At 48.6% G+C, this 27,043-nt stretch overlaps 1 protein-coding gene across 2 annotated transcripts in view; it reads right to left on the bottom strand.

Annotated features, from left to right (window-relative positions):
* Positions 1-27,043, bottom strand: part of CPLX1 (complexin 1) — a 36,462-nt gene that overhangs the window by 6,842 nt on the left and 2,577 nt on the right. The window contains exon 2 of one of the 2 annotated variants that reach the window (XM_036921193.2): positions 26,702-26,815. In XM_036921193.2, the coding sequence (XP_036777088.1) occupies positions 26,702-26,732 (31 nt within the window). In that variant the 5' untranslated portion in view covers positions 26,733-26,815. Of the gene's footprint in view, positions 1-26,701; positions 26,816-27,043 lie in introns of those variants that run through there. The other variant, XM_057502083.1, reaches the window with a different exon arrangement.

Here is a 27,043-nt window from a genome sequence, read left to right as displayed (position 1 = left end):
CAGGGAAATGCAAATTAGAACTACAATGAGGTATCACCTCACACCAGTAAGGATGGCTGCCATTCAAAAGACAGAGAACAACAAATGTTGGCGAGGCTGTGGAGAAAGGGGAACCCTCCTACACTGCTGGTGGGAATGTAAATTAGTTCAACCATTGTGGAAAGCAGTATGGAGGTTCCTCAAAATGCTCAAAATAAACTTACCATTTGACCCAGGAATTCCTCTCCTAGGAATTTACCCTAAGAACGCAGCACTCAAGTTTGAAAAAGACAGATGCACCCCTATGTTTATTGCAGCACTATTTACAATAGCCAAGAATTGGAAGCAACCGAAGTGTCCATCAGTAGATGATTGGATAAAGAAGATGTGGTACATATGCACAATGGAGTATTATTCAGCCATAAGAAGAAAACAAATCCTACCATTTGCAACAACATGGATGGAGCTAGAGGGTATTATGCTCAGTGAAATAAGCCAGGTGGAGAAAGACAAGTACCAAATGATTTCACTCATCTGTGGAGTATAAGAACAAAGGAAAAACTGAAGGAACAAAACAGCAGCAGAATCACAGAACCCAAGAATGGACTAACAGGTACCAAAGGGAAAGGGACTGGGGAGAATGGGAGGGTAGGGAGGGATAAGGGGGGGAAGAAGAAGGGGGGTATTAAGATTAGCATGCATGGGGGGGTGGGAGAAAGGGGAGGGCTGTACAACAGAGAAGGCAAGTAGTGATTCTACAACATTTTGACTGTAAAGGGGTTTATAGGGGGGAGCTGGTATAGGGGAGAGCCTAGTAAACATAATATTCTTCATGTAATTGTAGATTAATGATAACAAAAAAAAAAGAAAGGAAAGGGGGATTACTCCCTGATAGGATAAAACTAACTGTAAATCAACAATTAATGCATGCTTTAAATATCCTTAATTTTGATCATTTAAAGGGTGTCAGATGATCAGCTATGGAAGTACATTTTTCTCATAATATTCCTTTCTCTTGAAAAAAAAAAAAAGCAGTTCCTGTGTGGTGACCGCCAATAAGTTCTTCACAAGGGTATAAAGGGCATATCAAAGTGTGGGCAAAGGGTCTGTTTGTGTTTATACAGAGGATCAAAGCCTAATTTGGCTACCCAGAAAACTAACTAAGATACGATATGAAGAAGAAGTTCCAACATCAACATTCTCTGGAAGAGTCATTCCAGAAGATGATCATCAAAAAACTTCAACAAAGATCCTGGCGCTGTTGCAATTGTAGCTGCATTCATCCCACCGGTTCCTGGACTTGCCATGGGAATGAGGAAGGAGATATCTAAGCTGGCCTGTGCATACAGTAAAACAACAAATTTGACTGGATCTATACTGTTGGAACTCAACCAAGAATTAGAAGTGCAAGGTGCAGTGCTCCAAAATCTTACAATTACAGACTATCTCCTGTTAAAAGAACATATGGGATGTGAACAGTTCCCAGGAATGTGTTGTTTAATTTGTCTGATTTTTCTCAAACTATTCAAATTCAGTTAGACAATATCCATCATATCATAGATAAGTTTTCACAAATGCTTAGGGTGCCTAAGTGGTTTTCTTGGTTTCACTGAAGATGGCTGGTAATTACAGGTATGCTTTGGTTATGTAACTGTACTCCTATTATGTTAATGTGTGTACGCAATTTAATTAATAGTTTAAAACCTCTACATGCTTAAGTTACTCTACAAGAAGATATGTCAAAGAAATAATCAATCTTCCCATGTTTTCTTCCATCTGGTACTTCTATAGCTTTTCTTCTTCCTTCCTAATTACAACCCTTAAATGGAATTCGTGCCTCAGATCGAATTTACCGAGTATCATAATTCTTCCAAGTGGTAAAGTTACCTCAAGACAAATGCTAGGCATAAAAGCCACAGGGCATAAATCTGTAAAGAAGTAAAAAGATAACCTTTTCAAACAATATTGCTTCTCTCTCACTTACCAACTTTACATTTCCCTGTATGGCCCCGGAAGATGACTGGTTAGCCAGAGACGGGTAAGATTCCTCAAGGGAGGAACAATCTAAGACAGGCACAGTCGCAGGGGGGCCATCAGGTGAGAAATTGGGGATCAACAGAGGTGAGGCTTAGAACCTCACCCCCTGTTTTGAGAGAAATCTTCTGCATCCGTGGATGTTTTGTTGCCCTTGTCTAGCTTGGTTTAATACTTAGTCTACAGGCACACACTTGATCATCTACATTTGCTTTCTTACAACACTAAACTATGTTTTCTACCTTTATCTTGCATCTACCTACCACTTCAGCATTTTATTTTTAAAAAATAATAATAATAATAAGGGAGAAATGTGGGATTCACATATAAATCAAGTATAAAATCAAACAAATATTCATATTTGACCTGATTGTTTATAGTTCATAATGTGTGATCAAAACCAAAAGTTTCTGTGATGGCTGCCCTTGCACTGTTCACCATGTGAGAACTTATTCACTATGTAAGAATTTGTTCACCATCTAAGAACTTGTTTGTTATGCTTCAGAAGATCGGAGACTGATGAGAATTAGGCTTGGGGTGGATTAATGATTGTGCATTGAGTCCCCTACACAGAATTTTATTGTTGTTAACAACCATTTGATCAATAAATATGAGAGATGCCCCCTCAAAAAAAAAATTTGTATCTTAAAAAAAAAAAGAAATTTTTTTCAAAATAACTCCAAAAATCTATAGACTTGTTGAGAGAAATTAGAGAAGACCTAAATGAATAGACAAATACACTATGTTCATGGATGCAATGCAGCTATAACATCAGTTTTTCCTGGATCCCTATAGATTCATTGCAATCTTAAGCAAATGCAAGCAGGCCTTTATCAGCTGATTCTAAAATTTATAAGGAAATGGCAAGCTAGAATAGACAAAACAATTTTGCAAAAGGAGAATAACTTCACACTACTCGATTTTAAGACCATAGTCAAGACTAAAGAATAGACATATGGATCAATGGGACAGAATACAGAGTTCAGAAATAGACCTACCCATATACGATCAATTGATTTTTTTGACAAAGCTGCAAAAATAATTCAGTGAGGAAAGGATAATCTTTTCACAATAGCACTGAAACAATTAGATATCCTTATGCAAATAAATAAATATATAAATAAATTTCTTCCCTAACCTCACACCTTATACAAAGCTCAATTTCAGACCTAATTGTAAAAGCTCATATATCACAAAATTTCTAGAAGAAAGCATAAGAGAAAATTATCTGTGACCTTGACTTAGCCAAAAATTTCTTATATAGGTGACAAAAAGCACAACCCTTAAAAGAAAAAAATGATAAACTGGACTTCATCAACATTAAAAACTTTTGATCTTCAAAAGACACTACTAAAAAAAAAATGAAAGGCCACAGTGAGAGAATATATTTGCAAATAATATGCCTGTTAAAAATATATATCAGAACACATAAAGAACTCTTAAAACTCAACAAGAACACAAACCATCTGATTTTAAAAACAGACAAAAATTTGGACAGACATTTCCCCAAAGAGATACAGATGGCAACAAAGTACACAAAAAGATGTACTTGGTTATTACAAATAAAGCTCATCACCGTGATCAGTCATAAGGGACCCAAACTCACATCACAAAGAGAGAGCAGGACATGGCTCCTTGGACGACTACCACGAAAAAGACTGCCACACCCACTGTGGCAGGGACACGGTAAAACCAGGACATGCATGCCCGGCGGGTGCAGTACAATTGGTGCAGCCACTTCAGAGAAAAGTTTGGCAGTTGCTTATAAAATTAACATGCACCCACCATTTGACCCAGCAATTTCATTGCCAGGTATTTACCCAAGAGAAATGAAAACTAGAGTTCACACATGGGGACTCACTGTGGTGGCATCGAATCTCATGGAAAAAAGATGTGCACTTGGAATGGGCTTGTGCACAAATCGCTCCCTATTGAAGTCAATCTAAAATTCTGCCAATGCAAAAACTAGAGGTATTACAGGCCATCTACCCTGATTATAATCTAATCAAATTACAAGCAAATACTAAAAACATGCCCAAACCCTTAACTACAGAAGTTTCAGTTTCAGAAACATGCACCTAATTACCCTGTAACTGAAGGGAAATAAAAACTGAAATTGTAAAATCTCTGGACAGCAATGAAAAATAAAGATTATATGCCTAAACTTAGGTCCATGGCTAAATATAGCATCTTACTATGCTGATGGACAGAATGCTATAGGGTCACTACATACTTCTCTGTGCTGTACTGCCTTCCCCATGCCCCCTCCTACGTTATGTGTGCTGATCGTAATGCCCCTTATTCCCCTTCTCCCTCCCTTCCCACCCACCCTCCCCAGTCCCTTTCCCTTTGGCAACTATTAGTCCATTCTTGGGTTTTGTGAGTCTGCTGCTGTTTTGTTCCTTCAGTTTTTGCTTTGTTCTTATACTCCACAGATGAGTGAAATCATTTGGTACTTGTCTTTCTCTGCCTGGCTTATTTCACTGAGCATTATACCCTCCAGCTCCATCGATGTTGTTCCAAAAGGTAGGATTTGTTTTCTTCTTATGGCTGAGTAGTATTCCATTGTGTATATGTACCACCTCTTCTTTATCCATTCATCTACTGATGGACACTTAGGTTGCTTCCATATCTTGGCTATTGTAGATAATGCTGTGATAAACATAGGGGTGTATATGTCTTTTTCAAACTGGGCTGCTGCATTCTTAGGGTAGATTCCTGGGAGTGGAATTCCTGGGTCAAATGGTATTCCTATTTTTAGTTTTTTGAGGAACTTCATACTGCTTTCCACAATGGTTGAACTAATTTACATTCCCACCAGTAGTGTAGGAGGGTTCTCCTTTCTCCACACCTTCACCAGCATTTGTTGTTCCTAGACTTTTCTATGTTGGCCACCCTAACTGGTATGAGGTAATATCTCATTGTGGTTTTAATCTGCATTTCCCTGATAATTAGTGATGTGGAGCATCTTTTCATGTGCCTGTTGGCCATCTGAATTTCTTCTTTGGAGAAGTGTCTGTTCATATCCTCTGCCATTTTTTAATACGGTTATTTGCTTTTGGGTGTTGAGGTGTGTGAGTTCTTTATATATTTTGGATGTTAACCCCTTGTCAGATATGTCATTTACAAATATATTCTCCCATACTGTAGGCTGCCTTTTTGTTCTGCTGATAGTGTCCTTTGCTGAACAGAAGCTTTTTAGCTTCATGTTGTCCCACTTGTTTATTTTTAATTTTGTTTCCCTTGCCAAGGAGATGCGTCCAGGAAGAAGTTGCTCATGCTTACATTCAAGGGATTTTTGCCTATGTTGTCTTCTAAAAGTTTATGGTTTCATGGCTTACATTCAGGTATTTGATCCATTTTGAGTTTACTTTTGTGTATGGGGTTAAACAATAATCCAGTTTCATTCTCTTGCATGTAGCTGTCCAGTTTTGCCAACACCAGCTGTTGAAGAGGCTGTCATTTCCCCATTGTATATCCATGGCTCCTTTATCATATATCAATTGACCATATATGCTTGGGTTTATATCTGGGCTCCCTATTCTGTTCCACTGGTCTGTGGGTCTGTTCTTGGGCCAGTACCAAATTGTCTTGATTACTGTAGCTTTGTAGTAGAGCTTGAAGTCAGTGAGCGTAATTCCCCCTGCTTTATTCTTCTTTCTGAGGATTGCTTTAGCTATTCAGGGTCTTTTGTGGTTCCATACAAATTTTAGAACTATTTGCTGTAATTCATTGAAGAATGCTATTGGTATTTTGATAGGGATTGCATTGAATCTGTAGATTGCTTTGAGCAGGATGGCCATTTTGACAATATTAATTCTTCCTATCCATGAGCACAGGATGTGTTTCCATTTATTGGTATCTTCTTTAATTTTTCTCATGAGTATAGATATTTCACTTCCGTGGTTAGGTTTATTCCTAGGTATTTTATTATTTTTGGTGCAGTTGTGAATGGAACTGTTTTCCTGATTTCTCTTTCTGCAGTTCATCATTAGTGAATGCAACAGATTTCTGTGTATTAATTTTGTATCCAGCAACTTTGCTGAATTCAGATATCAGATCTAGTAGTTTTGGAGTGGATTCTTTAGAGTTTTTTATGTACAATATCATGTCATCTGCAAACAGGGACAATTTGACTTCTTCCTTGCCAATCTAAATGCCTTTTATTTCTTTGTGTTGTCTGATGGCCATGGTTAGGACCTCTATAACTATGTTGAATACAAGTGGGGAGAGTGGACATCCTTGTCTTGTTCCCGATCTTAAAGGAAAAGCTTTCAGCTTCTTGCTGTTAAGTATAATGTTGGCTGTGGGTTTGTCATATATGGCCTTTATTATGTTGAGGTACTTGCCCTGTATACCCATTTTGTTGAGAGTTTTTATTGTGAATGGATGTTGAGTTTTGTCGAATGCTTTTTCAGCATCTATGGAGATGATCATGTGGGTTTTGTCCTTCTTTTTGTTGATGTGGTGGATGATGTTGAAAGTTTTTCAAATGTTGTACCATCCTTGCATCCATGGGATTAATCCCACTTGATCATGATGGATGATCTTTTTGATGTATTTTTAAATTTAGTTTGCTAATATTTTGTTGAGTACTTTTGTATCTATGTTCATCAGGGATATTGGTCTGTAATTTTCTTGTTTTGTGGTGTCTTTGCCTGGTTTTCATATTAGAGTGATGCTGGCCTCATAGAATGAGTTTGGGAGAATTCCTTCCTCTTTTACTTTTTGGAAAACTTTAAGGAGGACGGGTATTAGGTCTTCACTAAATGTTTGATAAGATTCAGCAGTGAAGCCATCTGGACCACGGGTTTTCTTCTTAGGTAGTTTTTTGATTACCAATTCAATTTTCTTGCTGGTAGTTGGTCTATTCAGATTTTCTGTTTCTTCCTGGGTCAGCTTTGGAGAGTTGTATTTTTCTAGAAAGTTGTCCATTTCTTCTAGGTTATCCAGTTTGTTACCATATAGTTTTTCATAGTATTCTCTAATAATTCTTTGTATTTCTGTGGTGTCCGTAGTAATTTTTCTTTTCTCGTTTCTGATTCTGTTCATGTGTGTAGACTCTCTTTTTTTCTTGATAAGCCTGGCTAGGGAGTTATATATTTTGTTTATTTTCTCAAAGAACCAGCTCCTGCTTTCATTGATTCTCTCTTGTTTTATTCTTCTCGATTTTATTTATTTATGCTCTAATCTTTATTATGTCCCTCCTTCTACAGACTTTGGGCCTCATTTGTTCTTCCTTTTCTAGTTTCGTTAATTGTGAGTTTAGACTGTTCATATGGGATTGTTTTCTTTCCTGAGGTAGGCCTGTATTAGAAGATACTTCCCTCTTAGCACAGCCTTCACTGCGTCCCAGAGATTTTGCAGTGTTGAATTATTGTCATTTGTCTCTATATATTGCTTGATCTCTGTTTTTATTTGGTCATTGATCCATTGATTATTCAGGAGCATGTTATTAAGCCTCCATGTGTTTATGGGCTTTTTCATTTTTTTTGTTTAATTTATTTCTAGTTTCATACCTTTGTGATCTGAGAAGCTGGTTCATACAATTTCAATCTTTTTTAATTCACGGAGGCTCTTTTTGTGACCTAGTATATGATCTATTCTTGAAAATTTTCCGTGTGCACTTGAGAAGAATGTGTATCCAGTTGCTTTAGGATGGAGTGTTCTGTAGATGTCTATTAGGTCCATCTGTTCTAATATGTTGTTCAGTGCCTCTGTCTCTTTGCTTATTTTCTGTCTGGTTGATCTGTCCTTTGGAGTGAGTGCTGTGTTGAAGTCTCCTAAAATGAATGCATTGCATTCTATTTCCCCCTTTAATTCTGTTAGTATTTGTTTCACATACATTGGTGATCCTGCGTTGGGTGCATAGATATTTATAATAGTTATATACTTTTGTTGGACTGACCCCTTTATCATTATGTAATGTCCTGCTTTGTCTCTTGTTACTTTCTTTGTTTTGAAGTCTATTTTGTCTGATACAAGTATTGCAACTCCTGCTTTTTTCTCCCTATTAGTTGCATGAAATATCTTTTTCCATCCCTTCACTTTCAATCTGTGTATGTCTTTGGGTTTGAAGTGAGTCTCTTGTAGGCAGCATGTAGATGGGTCTTGTTTTGTTATCCATTCAGTGACTCTATGTCCTTTGATTGGTGTATTCAGACCATTTACCTTTAGGGTGATTATCGATAGTCAATAGGTATGTACTTAGTGCCATTGAGGCTTTAGATTTGTGGTTATTAAAGGTTCAAGGGTAATTCCTTTACTATCTAACAGTCTAATTTAACTCAGTATGCTATTACAAACATAATGTAAAGGTGTTTTTTCCTCCTCACTTTATATATTATGCATCATATTCTGTACTCTTTGTCTATCCCTTGATTGACTTTTTGGGTAGTTGATTTGATTTTGCATCTGCTTAGTAATTAATTGTTCTACTTTGCTGTAGTTTTATTTCCCCTGGTGACATCTATTTAGCCTTAGGAACCCTTCCATCCATCTATAGGAGTCCCTCCAAAATGCACTGCAGAGGTGGTTTGTGGGAGGTAAATTCTTGCAGCTTTTGCTTGTCTGAAAATTGTTTAATCCATCCTTCAAATTTAAATGATAATCTTACTGGGTAGAGTATTCTTGGTTCAAGGCCCTTCTGTTTCACTGCATAAAATACATCATGCCACTCCCTTCTGGCCTGTAAGGTTTCTGTTGAGAAGTCTGATGATAGCCTGATGGGTTTTCCTTTGTATGTGATCTTTTTTGTCTCTCTGGCTGCTTTTAAAAGTCTGACTTATCATTGATCTTTGCCATTTTAATTATTGTATATCTTGGTTGTTATCTTCCTTTGGTCCCTTGTTTTGGGAGATCTGTCTACCTCCATGGCCTGAGAAACTATGTCCTTCCCCAGATTGGAGAAGTTTTCAGCAATTACCTTCTCAAAGACACTTTCTTTCCCTTTTTCTCCCTCTTCTTCTTCTGGTACCGCTATAATGCAAATATTGTTCCATTTGGATTGGTCACACAGTTCTCTCAATATTCTTTCATTCCTAGAGATCCTTTTTTCTCTCTGTGCTTCGGCTTCTTTGTAGTCCTCTTCTCTAATTTCTATTCCATTTACCATCTCTTCTACTACATCTGATCTGCTTTTAAATCCCTCCAATTTATGTTTCATTTCAGATATAGAATTTCTCAATGATTGAATCTCCATCCTAAATTTGTCCCTGAGTTCTTGAATATTTTTCTGTACCTCCATGAGCATGTTTATGATTTTTATTTTGAAATCTCTTTCAGGAAGACTGGTGAGTTCAGTTTCACGTGGGCTTTTTTCTCATGTTTGTGAGATTTTGGTCTGAACCAGGTTCCTTTGACGTTTCATATTTGTATGTGGCGTGCTCTAGTCTCTGGAGCTGCTCAATCCCTGGAGTGATGTCAGGGGTCACAGGGGAGTGGTGGTAGTGCCTGGGGAGAGGAAAGCTGTTTTTTGCTTCCCGGCTGCAGTGCCTGGTCTCCACTGTCAGAACCAGTGGACTGAGCACATAGGTGTAAGCCTCTGTGATTTTTCGTCTGTAGCTGCTACAGGCAGTGCCTCCCTCTGGCTGGCCTGATGCCAGGGCAAGGACTGCTGGTTTGCGTGCTGGTGCTGGCAAGCCAGGAAGAAGGTGCAGCAGGCTGCTTATCACAGTGGGGGGCCTTGAGCTGAGTAGGCAGCCATGGGGATGGAGCGCTGAAGCTCCTCAAAGTCCCCAACCTGCTGAGCAGAGCGCGCCCAGAGAACCTTGTCCAGCTCTCCCTTCTCCTGTGCAGCAAGCTCCGTGCAAACCCCACCCCTTCAGCAGCCTTCTCACTACTAGGAAACCTCTCAGATTGCCCGCCTTTCCTTTGTCCCAGAGCAGCTGGATGTGGATCCCTGTCCTCCACAAATGGCTGGAATCTCAGTTTCTCCAAGTATTTTGCCTGTCTTAGCTTTCCAACCCCACTAATCTCCAGAGCACCATGCAATGTAGGTTTGTGCTCCCAAAGCAGATCTCCAGGGCTGTCCTAGGCTTCCTCCCCCTCCCCACTCCGTTTCTCTTCCTCCCGCGGGTGAGCTGTGGTGGGGGAAGGGCTTGGGTCCCACAAGATCAAGGCTTTGGTACGTTACTCTGTTTCATGAGGTCTGCTCTGTTCTCCAGGTGTGTGCAGTCTGGGGCAGCCTTCTTTCCTGTTGCTCTTTTAGGATTAGTTGTATTAACTATATTTTCATACTATATGTGGTTTTGGGAGGAGTTGTCTGTCTCACCTCTCACATTGCCATCTTGAATCCCCTCAGACACAGCAGATTCTTGATGGACAGGTTTAATATAATAAAACTGGCAGTTACAAAACTAATATATAATTGAATGCAACCTGGATCATACTTCTAATTTAATTCTTTCTGTTTTCTTTTTTGGGGGTTTGGATAAAATTACAATTCTTATGGCGATGTAAACATCAGCAATCTGATCCCAGTGCCACTGGGAGAATGCAGCCTTTGCCGTGAGTCCTGGAATGTCAGGAGAGTCACGGCCCGAAGGCCATCAGACCGGAGACACTTTGACATGTGACTGTGCGTGCTGCCGGGAGTGCCAGGACTGTGGCCTCACATGGTTGCGGCACAGGCTTGGTGACCGCAGTGGCTTGGCCAGGCCGTCCAGCATTCCCACGCACATTTAGAATCTACCCACCTTCAATCTTGACCCCCTCCCTCCAGGCGTCCCTCCCATTAAAACAGATGCTCCTCCTTGTAGGAGTACGTGCCCACAGATGTCTACTCAGCCTGTTTGTTTTGGCTCCAGGCCTGGCAAATAGGTGGAGATGAGGTGCCATCTTGGGCACATGGCCTCAGGGCCTCAAGGCCACAGGGCCACACGGCCATGATGCACCACGTCACAGAGCCCAGGTGGCTGTGAGCACCAGGGGCCACCATCCACTGCAAGCCAGGCGCAGGCAAGTGTATGTCACAGAGGCCATCTTTGGAAAGCAAAAACCCGATTTATGAATATACCCATGTTTTTATGATTACCTAAAGATAGAAAAAGGATTGGCAGGTTAGAAACTAGATGCACACCAAACCTAAATCCTGAAAAAAATAGCACAAGTTCTTTTCAAACTCTCAAAGAATGTTTACAAGGAGCAAGCAAATGTCAGTCTACAGCACAATGAATACCACTCTGCATCCATTAGGATGATCATTAAAAAAAGAAAAAGAAAATAACAAGTGCAGGCAAGGATGTGGAGAATTGGAACCCTTGGGCACTGCTGGTGGGAGTGTAAATTAGAGCAGCTGCTGTGGAAAACAGTTCAGCAGTTCCTCAAAAAATTAAACAATTACCATATGATCCAGCCATTCCATCCCTAAGTATCAGCGCACTGAAGGTGGGGACTTTGAAAGAACTGAGAGCAATGCACACATGCTCACGCTCACAGTAGCATTATTCACAACTACAAGGTGGACACAGCCCCAGTACCCGACAGTGGGTAAAAGGATCAACAAAATATGGTATATATGCACCACAGAATGCTACTCAGCCTTAAGAAGGAAGGAGATTCTGGCATGTGCCACAACATGGACAGACCTGAAGAATATCATGCTGAGTGACATAAGGCAGATACAAAAGAAGAAATACTGTATGATCGCACTTACATGAGATTCCTAAAGTGGGCAGAATCATAGGCACACAAAGCAGACTGGTAGGCACCAAGGGCTGGGGATAGAGTTTCAGTTTCAGAAGATGAAAAGTCCGAGGGGCGGATGGTGGGGACGGCTACACGACAGGGCAAATGTGCTTAGTGCCAGTGAACTGTATACTTAAAAATGGTTAAAATGGTAAATTCTGTGTGCATTTTATCACAATAAAAAAAGAGAAGTATAAATTAAAATGGCTTATAATCCCATGTCTCAAAAAGACAAATAAACATCAGCCTGCTGAGGCTCAATACATCTTCAGAGTAGAAATAAGGCCATGTCTCTGATGGCATCAGGGAAGTGGAGTGCATGATCCATAGCGAATTTGGGACCAAAATGTCCCTCTTCTAGGCTCCTGTGTAGGTCAAATCTCTCTAATGAGGAGTGAACTAGAAAATATGAGTAAAGCCACAGTTTTTGAGGCCCTGATCTAGCAAAATCTGAGGGGCAGCCATTGCTGCAAATTCTCTCAGGCACTCGTGGTCCTCTACGCCCCACACTCCTCCTCTGCCTCAAGCCTCCAGAGAGGGAGCCGAGGAATGACCCAGAAGGGGTGGCACGGCCACGGCGCAGTCAGTGCGTGACCCAGCGGGGGGACCCTGAACACCCACGGTGAGGGCAGCCTGCTCAGGGCCAGAAGGCGGTAAGAAGGCAGAAGACAGACAAAGTCAGGAAAAACAGGTGGGGGCTGCTGACCGACAGGACACTGACATAGCCAAGTAGTGTATTGTACGTTCTATCCTAATCGTTTGAGAACTTGAATGGAGTAGATTTTCTAAAAAAATGGTGTCAAAAACTGAGAATTACGTCTAAGAATTCACAGATGGGCTCTTTCAAACATTCAAGAAGCAGATAATTCCAGTGATATTTAGAATGTTCTTGGAAGGAAGGAAATTCCCCAGGTTATTTTTATGAAATCAGCACAACGATGCCAAGAATCAGCTGCGGTGGGGTGCGGGCCGGTCTGCCGCGTGTACAGCCCGGGAGGGGTGACCTGGAGGTGGGGAGGGGAGCCCGGCTTTCTTACAGAATGAGCACCCAGTGGGGCTCCCTTTGGGGTGGCCAGGGTGGCTCTGAGCTAGAGAAACGCGCTCCTGGGGCCTCCGCACGCCGGTTTCCTCTCTGCGGAAGGGGCGCTGCCGCAGTTTCCCCCTCCACAGCAGCCAGGCCTCGGGCAGGGTGTGCTGAGGCTCTGAGTCCCCTTCAGAAGGAGCCCCCTGCCCTGCCTGTCCGCCCCACTCCCCTGCCCTCAGCCTGCCCCACACACGGGTGGGCTCTCAGGAGAGCCGTCCCCATGCACCCATGGCACCGCTACTGAGAGGGCAGGTGCCCTCCTCACGCTCTCGACCCATCTTGGAAACAGCTCTGCGGAGGCGACCCACCCCCTGTGACCCCTGCGGTGTGACCCCTGTACACCCAGGAGGCCCCACACAGTCAAGCCCCCCACAGCCCTGTGTAATTCCTCCCACCAAGCCACCCAGACGACCGCAGATCTACCCTCTGTCCTGTGGACGATGGCTTCCCTGGAGTCTCACATGCATGGAACCCTGGCCACAGGCTGTAGCAGGGTGAGGGTGCGCCCAGGGTGCTCCTAGGGTGCGCCGTGCTCTCCGTGCGGGAACCCACGTTCCTCCTCGCCGCAGAGCAGGGCCCCACCGCACAGGCGCACAGTCCCACTGATGGCTTGTTTCCAGGTTGGGTCTTTTGTAAATAAAACTGCTCTGAACAGTCATCGCAAAGTCTTGGTGTGAGGTGCCCTCATTTTCTTGGGTGAATTGCCAAGCTGTATGGCAAATTGAGGGTTCACATCCTAAGAAACTGCCAAGCTGTTTTCCTAAGTAGCTGTGCCAGCAAACGCCCCTCGGCAGGGGGGAGCATTTTGGTCTCTCCACATCCTTGCCGATGCTCGTTATGGCCTGTCTGCGATTCTGGCCATCCTCGTGGGTGTGAAGCGGCAGCTCACGTGGCCTTTGCGTTTCCCTCATGATGGATGGTGTTGAGCATCTTTTTATGTGCTTAAAGAGCTATTTTGTATCTTATTTGGTAGAATACCTATTCAAATCTTTTGCACTTTAAAAAATAAATCTTCCATTTTAGAACAATTCTAGATGTACAGAAAAATTGCAAAGAAAAATAGTACAGGGTCTCCACATGCCCCACACCCGGCATCCCCTATGGTTAACATACAATCTTGGTGTGGCACATGCCTCAGTTCATGAGCTCACGCTGAGGACAGTATCACCAACCAAAGTCCGTATGAAATTCAGACATCCTCAGGTTTTGCCTGATGTCCTTCCTCTGCCCCAGGACCCCACCCAGGACCCCACATCTCATCAGTCGTCACTTCTCCACAGGCTCCTTTGGCTGTGATGGTTTGTAGCACTTACATTGTTTTTTATGACGATGACAGATCTTTTTGGGAGTTTTGTATGTCTTGCAATTAGGGTTTGTCTGATATTCTCATGATTTGACTGAGGCTATGGGTTTGGGGAGGGCTAGGACCCGTGTTATCTACATGACTTATCATTGTGATGCGACCTTGATCTCCCAGCCTCGCCCACTAAAAGATGGGGGTTACAGTCCACCGCCTTGAGTTCTTGCCCATTTTCTTACTTGGGTTGTTGGTCTTCTTCTTATTGAATGGTTTCATCCCCACCACTTCATTCATTTTTTGTTCTGGTTTTTATCATTTCCTTTCTTTTGCTTACTTTGGGTTTCATTTGCTTTGCTTCTCCTAGTTTCTGATATTAGGAAAAAAGTTAATCATTTGCGATCTTCTTTTACAGTAGAGGTGTTTAGTGATTTAATTTCCCCCTAAGCACTACATTGCTAAACCCAACTAATGTTGATTTTTTTTCCATTTCCATCCAGTTCAAAATACTTTCTAATTTCCCTTTTGATTCCTTCTCGGGTCCACATATTATTTAAGAGTGTGTTGGTTTGTTTCCAGATATTTGGGAGGATTTTCCAGATATCTTTCTGCCATTTATTTCTCACTTCATTCTACGGTGGCCAGACAACATACTTACATTTATCATGACTGGTTTTCTGGCCCAGAGCATGGCCTGTCTTGGTAAATGTTCTGTGTGCATGTTTGAAATGTGTTCTTTAAGGTCAGGTGGATTGGGTTAGCTGATGGTGCTGTTCATGTTTTGATATCCTGATTGCTTTTCTGACTGTCTGCTCTACCAATTACTGAGTTGAGTATCTCCATCTAAATTGTGGCTTTGTCTGTTTCTCCTTTAAGCTCTTTCTGCTTCTGTATTCTGAAGCTCAGTTATTAGGTATAGACACAGTTGGGACCATTATGTCCTCTAGATTAATTGGCACTTTCAGTGCTAGGAAAGTACCTTCTTCATCCCTGGTAATATTCTGGGCTCTGAAGTTGTCTGGTAGGAATGTAGCCATGCTGGCTTTCCTTAGTTAACTTCTTCATCCTGTATCTTTCTCCATCTTTTTGGTTTTACTTATTTGTGTCTTTATATTTAGTGAGTCTTGCAGTAGCATAAAGTTGGGTCTTGATTTTCTACCCAGTCCAGCAATCCCTGCCTTTTAGCGAGCATGCTCCCAGAGCAGCAAACCCTGAGTCATGGGGCATCTGTCTGGGTCAGAAGAGCATGGCCTTGGCCATGAGTCATGCCCAGACGGCACACTGCCCTCCTCCTACCCAGCGAAACCTAGAAACAAGACAGAGAGCGACCACACTGTCTCTAAGGAACCTGGCCACATCCACAAAGTTCACAGACATATTCAAAACATAAATATCCAGCACCAGGAGGGTGAGATCATGGCTGACACCCAGTGAAAAATTACCAGCAGAGAGAGAGGAGGGAAGACACAGCCACATGAGGAAGCCATCCCAGAAACCTTGACGGAGCCGACTACGTCAGTAAGTATGGTGGAAACATCTAGAACGTCGTGAAGATAAAAGGCGGCTGATAGACCCAGAAGGGCATTAGTATGTAATAGAAAATTCAACTAAAAGGGATAAATCATAAATAGGGCAACTATCAGTAGTCAAAAATTTTGCTGAGTGAATGAAAAGAAAGATGGTCAGTTAAAATTAAAGTTAGTTAAAAATGAGATCAGTTTTATCCACTCAGTCAGCGACAGCTGGATGAAAACCACGCCGGGGAGCGTGTGTATGAGCTGCAGATGTGCGATCTCTTTATAGGGCAGCTGGAGACGTGCACCGGGGGCACTTCGGCTGAGCACGTGCTCTGCTGTCTCGTACTCGTATCCGTGGAGATGCGATGGTTTCCTGAAAGACCACCCCTCCTGCAGCCCGGCCCCTTTCTACGACCCCACTGAATGAGAGTGAAGATATTTAAAACAGCATAATTCCACGAGGACAAACAGAAAGAAGAGGACAAGACAACGGAGAGATAAAATTTGGGGAAGGTGGAAACAGATGTGCCTGTGGAAGCTGAGTAAGAGCAGACGAGGTGCTGCCGAGAAGCTGGTCTGCCTGCGGGGCCCCAGGAAGACCGGGCCGGAGGGGCCAGGCCCACAGAGGAGGGGGAGGGTATGGGCTGCAGCCTGTGTGAAAGACACCTGTGCTCCCTGCCCTAGGGACCCCCTGCTGCCCAAGCAGCAGGGGAGAATCAAGAAGTTGTTTCCCTGGAGAAAACGAACTAGAAAACCCCCAGGCTCAGGCACTGTGGGGCCAGGGATGACAGAGGAGACCTTGCCCAAGCCCCCCACTGCCCTGCTGGAAGATCTGGGGAAATGGAACTACATCCCCAAGTGAGACCTAAAGATCCTGGCACTTGAAGGCCCCCCCAAATAAGAGCTAGCTTACCACATGTGTATCACACAGGTAAGCCCACAAATCCCACACAGCCACAAGGCTTCAGCCAGGCTTTCCTAACTCACTCCAAAAGATGAATGCGTACCTTCAGCCTGCAGACGGCACCCAAGTAACAGGCAGGCAGATGGGCACAGAGAGGCAGTTTAGGGAACAGGGGAGGCTTCTAGAAGTGGGGGGGTTAGAAAACACACAAAAGAGCCCCTGGAAATCAAAGACACAAGTGCAGAAATTAAAAATTCATTTCAAGAGTTAGAAAATAAAATTAAGGAACTACCCCATAAAGTGTAACGAAAGACACAGAGATGAACAGGAGAGAAAATATGAGAAAACAGAGACTCAGTGTAGGGAGCCCAGGGGGAGGGAAGGGGAGGGCAGAAGTGGAACTGCCAAGAAGCAAGAAAAAGCACATCCTGGGCCTGAGTGACGTGCACCAGCAAGGCACATGAAAGACCCACACAAGTTTCCTAAAACCTTGAAGTTTCAGGTGCTTGGGTCAAAGAGGAAACATGTGAAGAGCACTGGAAATAAGAATAGCATCTGAGTTTTTGATGGCAACTTTAAAATCTGGAAGACAACAGAAAAATGACTTCAACATTTTGAGGAAGTTTTTTAAATCTAAGATTTTTTACCCAGCCTAACTACCAAGCATGCCAGAGGGTAGAACCCACACTCCACTTACCTTGCATGTGCCCTGTCTCAGAGAGTTCCCAAGGACCCAGCCAGGACGAGGGGAGCCCTGGCCCATGGCAAATTATCCAGACAGAAATCCGTACAGACGGGAGCAAGAGTCACCAGGGTCCGTGGGTGAGAAATACAGGCTGAGGTGTGTCTGGAACTTTGAACCATGTGGCAGGATGTGTCGATGGTTATAATGATTCCATCACGGTTACTGGCATGAAAATGTCAGGAGCCTGGGGCAGGGGGCCCCAAGTCCACTACAGGAACCCAACAGTGTCTGAGATGATCAGAAAGACACTGTGAGTCCCATAAAGGGCGTGTGCACAAGGACACCTCTCAATGGGCTGAAATAAATCACTTAAGTTCCATATTATTCTGCATGGTTAAGAATTACACTTTCACCCCACACCTCAGTCAGGAGGGTGGGAGGTCAGCTGGCAAATATGTGTAAACTCCTCTTGGAACTTGCAGTTGAGTCTGTACTGCTTCTGTAGATCATCACCCAATGGCCCATTTCTGTCTAAATCCATCTACAAAACAGACAGTGTCCCCTGAAACGTCCACATTTCAAAGAGCTGTTGTAAGGGAAACGGTACCCTTGCGGCAGCCACTGTGGAAAGCCATTCAGACCACAGTCACCCGGGGAGGCTGGCGTTATTCCCCAGCCCTCGGTGTTGACTTGCTGACCCCCAGAACTAGTTCTAATAAACCAACAGCACAAAGGACCCTGCAGTCTTTTAAAATTAGAAATGGATCTGAAGGCATCACTCCTTGAAAAAATATTTTTAAATAAAGTAATGGGTGATTCTAATGTGTGATTTTAGAGCAATGCAGCATTTCCATTTTCCACATCACTTCTTTATACTTTTCTCTATTGTTTAAATTCCCTACTATGAACATTCTATTAAAATGAACACTATTTTAACAACAGGAAAAAAATCCACTTTCATGTTAAAAAATAAACATGTATAAATATCTCTTACAAAATTGGATGCAAAGATCAAATACTTTTACATACTAAGAGCTCATAGACTGCAATACCAACCCTTTCAATCTAATCTCTAACAAAGGCCAAGGCAGGTCGGGACGTTGGGAGAACGTGCAGCATACAGTGGTGTCCCAGAAGGCTCCTGGAGCCTCATCAGACGACGTGGTGTCACCCTTGACTGTGATGTGTAGAGCTAAAATAATGCTTTTAAAGGGCATGTGTGTTCCAAAACACTGAAGAAGGTTTTTAAAAAGAAAGTGGACTCCATATATTAAGATAAAATGAGTAAACAGCAACGAAGCATCTTAAAAGGCAAAACTTAAGATGACAGAGGTCGGTTCGGATGTTCACTGTAATGACATAATGTTAACTGGTGAATGTTCTTTCTGAGGCAAAGCCTCTTCATTAGGTGCCCCCCACCTCGGGGCCCCCACAGGGCGCTTATAAGAGGAGGGGCAGCAGGCACCATATGTGGAGCCCGGTGGGCTTCACTCTGCCTAAGGAGAAATGAACCCTGCTGCACACCAGGGGCCTGGGGGTGCCACCATCCTGGGGCCTGGCTTCCCACCCACCACCCAGCTCCCACCCCCAGGCCCAGGCCAAGGTTTAGAACAAGGCAGGCTGGACTGGTTGTAAGAAAGCTGGCTTTCGGCCCTGTGCTTGCTGGCATAGACAGAGCCCACCCCTCCATGGCCCCACGCCTCTGAGCCCCATTGGAGGGCAGGCACCAGGCGTGGGTCCCACGTCCCGTGGGCAGCCCTGGGGTGGGCGGGGGGGCCACTAGGGAGTGTGGGGTGATTTCTGAGCCAGACACCCGCCCTCCCTCGGGGGAGCCACCATCCCTGCCTTGTTGAAGCCGCTTTCCTAATTTTCTGCAATGCCTCTCCAGAATGCTTTGTACCCACCGGGAAGTTCCTCCAACACCTCCTCCCCATCATCTCCTTTTTTGGTTTTGCAAACCTTTATTAGTTGCCTGGGAATTCCTCCCCACCATGAAGAAAGCCCTCCTCTCCACCGCCTGAGTGATGGTCGGATGCCCCAAGCCCACTGGGGGACTCCAGGCCACGGCCACTGTTCCTGCCTGCAGAGCCGGTGCCAGGCGGACAGCATCTGGGCCTGGCTTTCAGGTAGAGGGTGGACGGAGACAGAGGCGAGGTGCAAACGCCAATTAGTGAGCCGAAGAGAGCCAAGCTCAGCAGCAGATGGCATGGCACCCAGCTCCACGGATGGCTGGAATCCCCATGCACCTGTCCCTCCATTCAGCAACTCGCATGAGGACCGGGAATGGGACAAGGACGGGGGCCAGGAGGCCAGGCACCTTGGCTGGGAGCAGGGACCTGAGGGAGCTGAGGGAGCCCTGGGGCAGACCCCTCCCCGCTGTCCCAGGCAGCCTGAGATAGGAGGGGTGGCGGGCAGCGTGGACGGGGGCTGAGCCCCTAGTGGCCCTGCCTCTGCTGGGCACGTCTCCACCCGCCCCGGGACAGGCACTGCCCTGCCCTACTTGCGGCTCCCGCCGCTGGCAGGGGCAGAGATGCTGGGGCCTCAGGGAGTCTTGGGGACCTTCCACAATGCGTCCACCCTACTGGGGGCCCCAAGAGGAGGGCGGGCATCGGCTGGCCTGACGGGCAGACAGGACTTATGCTGCTGTCCCCCAGCCCGTGGACAGTCTGGAGCCTGGAGGGTGGGAAGCTGAGTGCAGGGCAGCCCCAGCCCTGGGCAGCACTGCTGGGGGCGCTCAGGACGCCCCTCCTCCTCTGCTGAAGCTGCCCCTCCCTGGTTCCTGCCTGCTATGTGCACCCAGCATTTGCCTTCTTCTGCCAGGAGGCCCTGGGCCCGTGGCTATCCCGGCCAGTTCTCGGGCTGCTGGGGCCAGAGAGTGAAGGCAGTGGCCTGAGGCTAAGACAGCCTGGGGTGCATGCAGTGGGCAGCACCCTGCCCTGGCGAGGCCCAGCACTGGGCCCAAGGAGCAGAGCCCGGCACGAGGCTGCCGAGGTCCTGTGGAAATGTTAGCGGCAGCCGTTAGTGCCCAATGAGGGCCCTGCCAGCTGCCTGCCTCCACAGGTCCTCAGCCCCCTGGGTCTCAGACTGCACCCAGCACCCTGAGCCTCTGCTGCACCCTGAGCAGCTGCCCAGCCTCCACCCACCACCACAGCCTGGATGCTACAGTTCACAACCCAGCCCCTGGGACCAAAGGGGCCTGTCGGATGGGATGTGGCTCTCCACCCCGCCAGGCTGCCCTCAGGGGTGGCAGGGGGGTCTGTCGCCTTGGCCTAGGCGCTCTCCCCTGTTCCAGATGATAAAAGTGAGGCCAATACTGGAGAAGAGTGGTTTGTGCGGAGCCCGAGCCCCAGCAGGCCGGCAGGAGGGTCTGGAAGGACCACAGCCAAAGCCTCACCCCAAGCCCTCGACAGAACCAGGGTGCTCTGAGCAGGCCGCTCAGTCTGTGCCCTTCTGCTCTGCCCTACAGCAGGAGGGCCAGGGGGAGGCGTCGCCTTGCCCCCAGGGGACCTCTCTGCGCTGCCGCAACCCAGTGTATTCCTCGCCTGATCTGCTCTGACCTGGGTTTGGGTTTATAAGGCTGAGGTCTCTGGAATGTGTCAGCGTCGGGGTTTGCCTGGCCTTTACAGTCATTTTGAAGTTTCCGTTGATTCCCTGCTCCGTTTAATGTCCCGGCATTAAATACACCATGTCTCTGAACCGGTCTAGCTGCCTCTGAGGCCCACCACGCAGGACCTATTAAAATGAAGGCTTTAATCCCAACCAGAATTCTTGCCAACCAACAAAGCAAAACATGAATTACTTTTCAGTCCAAGTGCGTCACACCTGCTTTACTCCCACGTCGGGGCCAGAGTGTGCAGGCCGGCTGCAGCGCCAGCGGCCAGGAGTGCCCTCTCCGCAGGGCACAGAGAAAGGCAGACTGCGGAGCGTCCTTCCCTTCGGCCCGGGTGAGAGGCATCTCTCCCAAGCCCCAGGGAGCAGGCGGTGCTTCCCCTACCCATGCGGCATTCAGGAGACAAACGCTGGTGTCTCGTCATCAGGAGTGTGCCCGCTGCCTGTGGGGGGGTCCGGCTCTCAGGGATGAGCAGGGGAAGGAGGAGGCACCCCTGCCTTCTGGGGACCCATGGTCAGGGGTCTTGCATCTGAAACTCAAGATTTCCCAAGCTGATGTGGGCCAGGCACTGTCAGATGCCTGCCCATTACCCACCCCACCCCCGTATTTGAAGGGTGGTGTGCTCACCTTGGCCCTCACTCTCCTAGACCATTCTTGCCCATGACATACAAATGGGAACCTTCCTTGAGATTCCACAAACACATTCACTAAACAGATAAAGGGGTTGTTCCTTAGCCCCTCCCCTTCTTCTCTAACTATGGGTGTGATGTTGGCGCAGCAGCAGCTGCTTTGTAACTGTGAGGAGCAGGCTGAGTATGAAAGTGCCACCGGAATGACAGTGGCACATAGAGCCAGGTGCCCTGTGGTACCGCTGAGCAGCTGAGTCATCTCCTGACACCTCATCACATGAGAGAAACAAACCTCAATTCAAGGTTCTCTGTAATTTGAGTCAACAGCATCTTTCCCCGCAGAATTCGAGAGCCCCCCAACCCAATCTGCTTCTTTCCCTGCAGCCCAGCTCAGCCTGCAGCCCCACCATCTTCCCAGATGCCAGAGAACCTGGCCTCACCTGGTCAGTGTCCAGCCGGGGTGACTGAATGCAGGCCTGCGGTGGCCCCTGAACAAATGCTGGTGTCTTATCATCAAGTATTTGCTGTCTGCCTGTGGAGGAGGGGCCTGGCTCTCAAGGGTGAGCTGACCCCAGAAGAGACAGGGTGGGGGAGCCGGCGGGACCAGCCCTGCCCTCAGGATTGGGGTTTGGGACAGGATGGGGACACATGGCCTTGGCCTAGGTGTAGAGTCCAGCCCTGACCAGGGTCCCTGGGAGGCGAGGTGAGGAAGGGTCTGGGGAAGAAGCGTGTCGACCCTTTGGAGCCCAGCGCTGGGTCCCCAAAGCATCTGCACACACAAGGCCTCATCTGGACATCCTGGAGCCAGTGTGGGGTAGACCTGGGCCGCTTAACAGAGGCAGGAGCCAGATGGGGAAGGAGACCCCCAGCATGTCCCTGTGGCCAGGGCTCCCCTGCAGAGCCCTGACTGCAGCACAGCCCGTCTGTTTGGGCCCTGAAGCGGCACTGCCCTTCCCCTCCCAGGGTCTCGTCCTAGCAGCCATGACACGTCTGCAGACTGAGCCTGAGACCCCCAGGGTGTCCCAACACACAGCCCACCACCCAGCAGCCCCTGGGGGTGTGTCCATGGACTCTTTCCCTCTGTCCACGGTGGTCTGGGTGACAGGGACCCACCCACAGCCTTGCGGGGTGAGCCTCTCCGCTGAGCCCAGAGTAGCCTCCCGGCCCCAGCACATTCCTGAGGACCTGAGCATGTTCCGGCCACAGAACACATCACACTGAGGCCGAACAACAGGACAGCCAGCCACGAACCAGGTCGTTTGGGCCAGAATCACCACACTGCGCCTGATTTAGCCTTCTGAGAGTCCACACCAACCATGCTAACTGGCAACTGCCCACGCACTTGTCCACAGTGCAGACATAGCTCTGACACCACGCTTCCTGGCCTGGGGAAAACAGTTTCTTCAAATCATACCTTTGAGGACCCTGAGCCCCAGATTCAGGCAGACGTGGCCCCAGCACCTGGTCTGGTTCCAGGCCACGCAAGTAGCCACCACAGACTTTGCATCACTGTTTTCTTCTTTCAGGGACTGAGCAGTGGGTAACCTAAATCTTGGGGTGTCTTGATGGATCTTGGGGTGGTCAATACCTGTAAAGGTCTCCAGGTGTTCTCTTGGTGTGAATAAGTTTGCCAAGAGCTGGACACATTCCTCAAGATTTGGCCCTTAGCCAGCCCTGCGTGCTCACAGCGCTGACCCCAGAGAGCTGCCTGGGGGTCGTGTCTTCTCAGTTGGAAGGAACCTAAGATGCCCATCTTCCCCTGTCAGCCCACAGAGAACTCAGGCTCTAAGAGCAGATGCTCCCATGGGCTCACCTGGCCCTTCTTGGGCTGCATCTCAAGAGAGAAACAGCTACCACACTTCAGGGTCCCAGAGGCTGGAGGTCTGGGCAAACCCTGCCACCTCAAGGGGAGGTGCCACAGCTGCCACCTGCCCTCAGAGAAACAGCTCAGCGCCAGGAGTCTGAGCTCACCGGTTAACGCTGCTGGCCCTGCTGGGACGCAATGGGGCAGCACAGTCAATGGGTGGCACCGATCGCCACTGCCTACCGCCACACTAGGACAGCCTGCCCCACACCTGCAGCCAGCAGCACCCCCTGCCGCCCCCCCGCCAGTCTGCCTTCCCGCCCTCCCTCACTGCCCAGGCAGCCCCTTGTCACCAAGGTGACTGCTCGTCACTTCCCTTCCCTCATACAGCAGGTGCCCTGCTGCCAGGGCACCCTGTGGTCCCCAGGGAAGCTCGCCCAGCATCCAAATGGATAGGTAGGTGAAGGAGAAGGCCTTCAGCAAGGGCCTGTTACAGGACAGGGCAGAGCAAGAACCCTGCCTGCCAGGGCTTAGCAGCAGCCGGGCCACTGACTGCAGAGCCAAGTGTCCACAGGGGTCACCGGGAAGGGCTGGGGTCGCCTGGGACCACACAGTGTCCGTGCTGCCGCTGAGCCCCTTCTGTGCCGTGTCTCCCTGAACTCCAGGCTCTCACTCGGTCGGCAGCACCGGCACACCGAGTCTCATCTGCCTCCTCTCTGGAGCTCTCACCTGGGGCCCCGCTTGGCTGTGCAGGTGCCTGGAACGTGCCAGCAAGTGGGATGTAGAGACTGGGCAGAGGCTGCTGGTGGAATGGATGGCTGAGGACAGAGGGGAAGGCCTGAGTGCCATGGAAAGGCTGGGCCAGCCTCCCAGTGAGCTGATCAGAGACAGAGGGCCCAAGACAGATGGCGGAGGGCCAGGGGCAGACCCCACAGACTGAGGGCACCACCTTGTCCGAGGCCCAGTGCACCCAGGAACCGATTCCTTCCACAGTCCAGGGGCCCACAGCCCTAGGGTAGACAAGGCCCAGCAGAAACAACCACACGCTTTGGGGAGGCCCAGGGCACTGCCTGTCTTTCTGTCTGTTTGTCTGCCTGACATGGGATTCCCCACTGGGCAGCCGCCTCGCCGCCTCTGACCCCAGCGAAGTCCTTGCCTAAGACATGGTCTTGACAGTCGAGAAGGCGTGTCCTGGTCAGAGGACTTGCCCTGCAGCCCAGAGAGTCGGGGCCAGCCTCCGATGGCCATCATGCCATTAGGCCGCGTGGAGTCCTGCCCAGGCCTCCCCCAGGCCTCCTGCCTTCCGCTGAGTCCTTCCCGAGTGTGCAGGGGGCAGGGTCTCTGTCTCTGGCCCTGACTCTGTCAGCTTGTCTCTGATACGTCTCTGTCTCTGTCTCTGCCCCTCTGCACCCATTTCCTGCGCTGCATCTCTCGCCCCACCTCCACGGGCTCCTCAGTCTCCCTCCCTGTCGCCCTGCCTTTCTCTGGCCTCTCCTCCCGGAGCCTCTGGTCCCCAGGTGCCCTCTCGGCCTGACTCCCAGACAGCCGCAGGCGCCTCTGTCTCTCTCCTTGCCCACCCCCACCTCTGCTTCCCCGCATCTCCCTGGGTCTCGGGCTTCTGCGGCACTTCGGATTCTGTCTTTTTCTCCGTCTGTTTCTGGGCTGTCCGGTCCCCCTGAATCTGTGCCCTGCCTGTCCAGGTCTGCCTCTCTCTGGAGGGCTTCCCAGCTGGGTCCCCCCAGCTCCAGTTCAGGGGCTCAGGGGTGTCTCCTCGGAGGACTTCTCCTGGTCTCTGTCTGTCTCCGTCCCTGTGTCGGTCTCCCTCTCACGCACACTCCTCCTGACAGACCTCAACGACACCTCCCAGGGAGGGAAATCACAGGAACAGAAAACATGTCACCGGGAAGCCACGTGCAGTCCCTCCCCCGGCAGCCCTGGCTCGGGGGACCTGGGGGGCCTTCAGGCCGGCTCCGCGGCTCCCACGCCCCAAGCAGCCCGCCCTGTCGTGCTGCAGGAGAAACTTTGGGCTGACGGGGAACAAAGGAAATCCAGGCTGGCAATTACCCTGCCAATTTCAGCCATGTAGGCAGCCAAATCAGATACTTCAGCTCTCCTCCAAGCCCACCTCAGGGCCTGAATTAGCCACCTAATTAATTATCTATAACAGCCTGGGACTGGCTGGGTGGAACACGGATCCCTCCCAGCACCAGGATGCTGGTTTTCCCTGAATCATGTCCCCGTGATGTAATCATTATAATTAGATTCAACCTGCAGCCTCTCCTTGACCATGAAACCTCAGGGCATGCGGCTCCAGGCCAGGCCCAACCATCTTCTCATTTAATTTGTGGTGAGAGAAAACACAGTATTGTCAGGAGCCAAGCTCAGGGGGCCCATCCAAGCACAGAGGCCCCAGCCCCTCTGCTCTGCCCCAGCCTGTGACAGCCTCCACCAGCTGCCCACCTTGGGGGAAGCTGTGCTTCCTTTGCCACCCCAGCAGCACCCATATGCTGGTCTTGTCGTGCATAACCTGACTGTGCCAGGCTGCGTGTGGTGGAGGTCAGGGTGCAGCCCATGCAGGCAACCCAAGGAAGACGTCTCTACTGGCAGAGACAGGTGCTGACCAAGGTGCCCGTTGTGGGGAGCTGAGGCTGGCACTGTGCCTGGAGCTAGGGCACACAGGAAGGGTCCTGAGGGCCTGGGCTGACCACAGTGTTCTGCCAGGATGCATCTGTGCCATGTGGACCTCAGTCCGCTGCCTGGCCTACCTCCAGGGCCAGGGTCTCAGCCCACTGTCCCTATACCACCTTCCTCTCCTGGGCCAGGGTCTCTGGCCACGATGATGATGGCCTTTAGCCAAGTAGGCACAGGATTCCCTTCTAATAGGAGTCAGCAGGGTTGGAGGGGTGTCTGCCCAACACACACCCAAGGCTGCATTGTGTGGAAGGGGGCCACGGTCATACAAGCCACTCCAGGCCTTTCTCTTGACCCTGTGCTCAGCCAGACCTAGCTTCGCGTGCTTGCTGCTATCCCCACTCTGGGTGGAACCCACCAGGTCCTTGCTGGATGCCTGGGTCCAGCTCTGTCCCCCCAACCCTGCTCCAGCTCCTGCAACTTCCATGGCTCTGCTCACCAAGAGCAAGCCCCCGTGGAGGACACCAGACCCTGTCAGTCAGGATTGGCCCTTGGTGCCCCTGAGACCCATGCTGTGTCCTCACGGGGCCGAGCAGATGCTGCTGCTCAGCCCTTAGCCCCACCTTGGCACTGTCCGGTGGGCTCTGCCCGATCACAGCGCACCAGCACACCTCCCCCTCGACCTCTGTCCAGGCGTATCTGCAGGGGACATGCGACAAACAGGCATGTGTGAAGTCGGAGGGTGACCATGTGCTGCCTGGGACCCCATGTGTCTGCATGCCACTGCAGTGGGCAGCTGGCAGCCAGCTGGGCGCAGCCCCCACTGGCCCTACTTCCTACCTCCGAGGGCCTGCTTCATCACGAACTCCATGACGATGGCTTTGATTCCTTAGCAGCTCCTCCAGGGGTTGTGGGGTCAGATCTTACATGCACGTGTGGCCAGGAGTCCTCTGCCTGGGGGACAGGAAGTGGTCATAGGCCAACTTGACCGGGCCTGGGGAAGGGCTTCTTTCTCATCCCCACCCCACGGTCCCCTGAACGTAGTTCTGAGATTAAAAAAACCATCATTTGCCACTCCCCCCACAACTTGTGCCTGAATCCCAGCACTGGGAGGGGGTGCCTGGTAGGGCCCCTGTGGAGGGGGGCTTCAACCCTACACCCTGACCAGGGTGGACAGATCCT

This window comes from Manis pentadactyla, chromosome 5, assembly GCF_030020395.1.
Source record: "Manis pentadactyla isolate mManPen7 chromosome 5, mManPen7.hap1, whole genome shotgun sequence".
NCBI lineage: Eukaryota > Metazoa > Chordata > Mammalia > Pholidota > Manidae > Manis > Manis pentadactyla.
Note: the sequence above shows the minus strand (reverse complement) of the source record. Positions and strands in the feature narration are given on the sequence as shown.